Source organism: Quercus suber, unplaced genomic scaffold (assembly GCF_002906115.3).
Source record: "Quercus suber isolate HL8 unplaced genomic scaffold, Cork oak 2.0 scaffold_430, whole genome shotgun sequence".
NCBI classification, from domain to species: Eukaryota; Viridiplantae; Streptophyta; class Magnoliopsida; order Fagales; family Fagaceae; genus Quercus; species Quercus suber.
The window spans coordinates 7,624-12,830 of NW_027069881.1; the positions used below are offsets into that span (position 1 = coordinate 7,624).

At 35.1% G+C, this 5,207-nt stretch overlaps 1 protein-coding gene across 1 annotated transcript; it reads left to right on the forward strand.

The window, feature by feature from the left end:
- The first annotated feature begins 2,064 nt into the window (after window positions 1–2,064).
- LOC111993051 (putative FBD-associated F-box protein At3g50710) lies at window positions 2,065–3,876 on the forward strand. The gene is made up of 2 exons (XM_065761828.1): window positions 2,065–3,137; window positions 3,269–3,876. The coding sequence occupies exons 1-2, from the start codon at window positions 2,166–2,168 to the stop codon at window positions 3,734–3,736; spliced, it is 1,440 nt and encodes a 479-aa protein (XP_065617900.1). The 5' UTR covers window positions 2,065–2,165; the 3' UTR covers window positions 3,737–3,876.
- Window positions 3,877–5,207: the final 1,331 nt, after the last annotated feature.

Genomic DNA, 5,207 nt, shown 5'->3' on the forward strand with positions numbered 1-5,207 from the left:
GGGTAAGCCTACGTGATCTACAGAGGAAGCTGTAATTACTGCAGCATTATAGGCCCTTCGGTTTGCACATATAATGAAGGGTGATTGTAAAAACTTGTTGGAGCAATTGTTCATTGATCCAAGAAGCTGGGATATCTGCTGCAAACTTTGAGATCCTACTCAATTAGTCATGTCAGGCGAGAGAGCAATCAAGTTGCTCATTGTCTGGCCAGACACGCTCAGCATAATTGTGATTCTTATGTATGGCATGAAGAATGTTCAAGTGTTATTCAGAGGTGGGTGTTAAAAGATGTGTCCAATTTTTGCTAATTACTGGTAATTAAATGGAATCACAGTTTTCCTTTAAAAAAAAAAATAATAATAAAGGGTTTCATTTTTACAACTATAAGGTTTAATTTGTTGTTTTTTGAAACTTTCATGGTTGAATTTATTACTTTAGAAACTATAAAGTTTAATTTGCTATCTCCTTAAAATAAAACATAGGTTTAAATTGTAGTTTATCCTTTCTTTTTCTTTTTCTTTTTCTTTTCAAAATAGTTAAATTAAAAACTATTGATTCTTGGTTCAAGCACAACTCCAAAGAAACATAAAATGCAATAAAAAGGAGTACACTCTCACGTTGATTTAAATTTCCAATATCAATATTTGTTTTGAATTTCCTATTCTTTAATGGAATTTTTATGGAATTCCTATAAAAACTTTTAACAATAAAATAATACAAAGTTTTAATGTACTAATATAATAACACATGTCAAGGTTTTTACCGAGCAATAATACATAATCATATAATCCACTAATAATAATAATACAAACCACAAATTTTATAGAATCTATTTAACAAAACAATAAGACAAAGTCCCAATGTATCAAACAATCCATTAAAATAAAGTGAATATAGAAAATTTATATTGTTCACAATAGTCATTTTGTAGTTATAAATAATAATAATAATAATAATAATAACACTGAAATAAGTATATTTGAGGTTGACAACCAACCAACATAAAAAAGTAAAAATAAAACCATTTATATCAATTTGCTAAATAATTTTTTTTCTTTGAATTGATAAATACATTAAATAATAATAACTAATAAAGAAACATTTATTAATTCAACTGATTAAGTTTCGTAAAAAAAATGTAATAAAAAGTGTAAGGACCTGATTTGAACTCCTGACCCAAAAAGTATATGGATTTAGGCTCAAAAAGTCCAAAACAATAAGTTTGTGGATAATGAATTGAAAAATTGGGTTTTAATGAATTAGACAACAAATAAACAGGTTTTGATGACAAAGAAAGGAAAATAACGAACTTTTACTAAGGAAAAATGTCCTCGATGGAGTCCAAAGAGATTGATTCTTATGTATTGCTCTAGAAGTTTGATTACAAGTCTAGTTTTAAATTGTTACAGTGTTTCTTTCCTGATTTTTCGATCCCTCTCTCATGAAAAGTCTTTTACATTATATAGATCCCCTTGGAACATCTTGATCTTACACTTATTGATCATTTGAGCCCTTACTTGAGTGGCTGTCCCATCAGACATTCTTTTTGGCTTTCTGTGAGTTCTGGTAGTCAAGGCATCACTGTTCAGGGTCTTCTCCACATAAATGCAGCCAGAAAAGTAGTTGCAGTGCATTCAATGCAGTAGTAGCAACTTTCCCTTAGATATTTTCGGGTTCCCTTCCTTCTTATATGTTTGTAAGGCACGTCTCCATCACTGGAACTTCTTGGAAAGTCACTTTGATCTATAGGATCTACATGATCTGTGTTTAGCTTATCCGAGCAGACTACCATCCCATTCGCATTTGGCTCATTAAGTCTTGAGTCTGAACCATTCATTTCTATTTGTTCGTCCTCGGACTACTCATGCTCTCGACTAAGGCCCAAGACTCAATATATGATTTGGGCCTTAACCCTACAAAAAGAAAGTTAGATTTATCTAAGTTTTTTTTTATAAATAAAAAATGACAAGTTTGAAAATAACATATAAGATACCAATTCCATACATGGGCGGGTCAGAGCTTTTTCCCGTGTATGAATCCTGCTGCGAACGACGTCGTTTTCATTGTTGTATTAATTTCACTAGTGAATAGACAAATCCCCAAAATCAAACCAAAAAGAAAGCCTTTCACTCACTCAAAGCAAAAAAACACACAAAACAGAGACATGAAGAAGCGGCAGAAAAGGAGAGAAATGGAGTCGGAGGAAAAAGACGAAAGGACAGAAAGCCAGAAAAACGGTACTACTGACTTTATTAGCAGTCTACCGGACTGTGTCCTTACCCACATCCTCTCTTTACTCCCAACCCGAGACTCTGTTCGAACAAGCATTTTGTCGAGCAGGTGGAGCCCTCTGTGGAAACTCGTCCCAGTTCTTCACTTGGAACGGTTGCGCAACCAAGATATAGTGTCCAACATTTGGATTCATCGCAACGCCGCCATTCCCTTACGCAAGTTTCACCTCCACTGGACCTCCGATTGTAACACGTCCCATGTCAACACAATGATCCAAGACACCATTCTGCGTGGCCGCATGTTGCAAGAGCTCGATCTCGACATACATAGTCATCCTGATCCACCTTTGGAGTTGCATCCTAGTCTCTTCTTTTCTACAACATTAGTGGTTCTCAAATTGGGAGGTGAGATTCTTCTCAATCCTCCTCTTGATTCCATCTTCCCAAGTCTCCACATTCTGTATCTTGAGTCTGGAATTAGTTATGCAAACTGGGACTCTCTCCCCACACTCCTTGCTGCCTGCCCGGTCCTCCAAGAATTGTCTCTCACAGTGGCCGATAATAATTTCGATAATTTCGAAAATACAAGGATGCTCAAAATCATTGTGCTCATACCTACGCTGAAAATATTGTATTTATCTTGGCTTTTCGAATGGTGGTGCGACCCATTACTCTACTTTTACATACTCCGATTAAATGCCCCTGCTCTTGAGCACTTTTATTTCCATGGTCTTTTGAGTGACGATGTTGTGTTAGAAAACCTCCCCAACTTGGTTAGATCAGGCTTTCAATTCAAGGAGATAGAGGATGGTTCGAGTACTGGAGATTATGCAAAGAGGATATGGGACTTCATGAGACCACTCTATAACGTTGTATCCATGGAATTCTGCATAGAAACCGCACAGGTAAGGCTGGTGGGCACGTTTTTATTTATTTTTAATTCTCTAACTCTCTAATAACTAATTAAATTGCTAACTACTACTATTGTTGTGACTTTGTGACACTTGTGATTGTTATGTGGTCACTGGTTGTGCAGATCCTCTGCGACGCTTCTAACTATAATCTTCCCGTGTTTAATAATTTGACTTCCTTAACCTTTGATGGTGACCTTTCGGGTTACTATTATGTGTGGCCTGCAGTACAACTCTTGCTTTGTCAAGCTCCAAAGCTACAAACACTTGCCTTTGAATTGACATTCACCGATGAATTGGGTGATTATGATTACTACTCACCTGAAAGTTGCATGAAGAAGCCACTTAGTGTTCCTGAATGTCTGTCATCACACCTTACAGCCTGTTATTATAAAGGATTTTCAGGGCATGAGGTTGAGATGGAACTTGTTACACAAGTTCTAGAAAAAGCTAAAGTATTAAAGACAATGAAAATTACTGTTCAAAGTCATCTAGACCCAAAGATGAAGCTTCAAATTCACAAGAAAGTAAGGAAGCTTCAAAGGAGATCTTGCACTTGTCAAATTGAATTTGATGAAGCACATTTATATTAAAAAGTTGTCTTTCTTAATTTGCAAGAAGCAACTGTTTTATGGGAATGCCCATTATTCTTCGCATCTTTCATTTGAAAGTTTAATGTATTCAAGATTAGAATATTTGTTTAATGTTGAAATTCTGTTTCACTTTCTCTACCTTTATTTTTCTTTTGGGGAGAAAAAAAAAACATAGAATATATAGTGCTTTCTATATCCACTAACATGTTATATAATATGGATGCCCCATGCAGCTTGTAGTTCTAACCTTTGTCATCATTGATGCAAGTCCAGATGTCATGGTATGGACTCTATTTTGCTCTAAGGTTTGTTGAAGGTGAGAGAGGGAGCTTGTTTTGTTAAGATTTCAATCTCTATTTCTTTAGTTTGTTTCAGTTTGAGGGATTTGGTGGGAAAATTTACCTTTTTAAGCCCATGGCATATGCTTTTCTTTAGTTGTATATGTGTTGTCAAAGGTGGAGCATATTTTGTTGGCGTTTTGGGATGCTCCTACTGATGGCTTCTTTTGTTATCTTATTTATGGATTTTACCCTATTCATGTCTTACTTCAATTGTGTTTGGGGGCTTGGTGCTTTGGCTTCTCTATACATTTTATCACTACAATCCTTTTTGCAGATTGTATTTTTTCAAATAATATGGGGAACTAATTCACGAATCAGATGATATGGAATTTAGTTTGTTCTTCTTGAATATTGCATGTCACCTTCTTTGATGTAATATCTTGTTGTGTGGCTATATGCATATGTGATTAGGTCCATGCCTATGTAATTCATTTTCTGTTTCTGTTATGTTGGAGTATATCTCTATGCTACAGAGGCAAAATTCTTGAAGAATTAATTTGCTTTTGCGATATTCTTAAGCATGCTTTCAATTTGGGATTTTTCCCCCTTGATATAGCATATACTTGCTGATTTCTTACTCTCCATGAGCTCCTTCTTTATTTATTTATTTTTCTTTTCTTCTTTTTTATTTCTGCCTGAATAATTTTATTGCATCCTTGCTGAGATGAGGAATGTGAAAATAGGTTATAAATATTTTAGGTGGTGTTCGAGTGTTTATGATATGCTTCTCATGAGCTGAGTATATCTTTTCTGTATTTTAAATTTTTTAAATTTTAAAAAAAAAATCTTTTTACTTTGTTTTCGAACAATAGCTAGTCAATACCAATCTTAGGTTGATGCAGAGAGCTTACTGCAGACACTTGCTTAACTTGTATTAAGGAGTAGGCAACCTTATTAAGGTGTGGTAGAAGGTGCAAGGGTGGAAGGAGAAGCTAATGTTAAAGACAGGTAGCAAGGTCCTAATTCACGCAGTTGCATAAATGCCTAATCAATCCCAACCTATACCATGGGTGTATTTAAGCTCCCTTCAACCTTATGTAAGGAGCTAAATACTATTATGAACAAATTTTGGTGGGGGTCTCAAAGGGACTGAGTGAAAATGTGTTGGTTGAATTGGGAGGCCCTGTGGA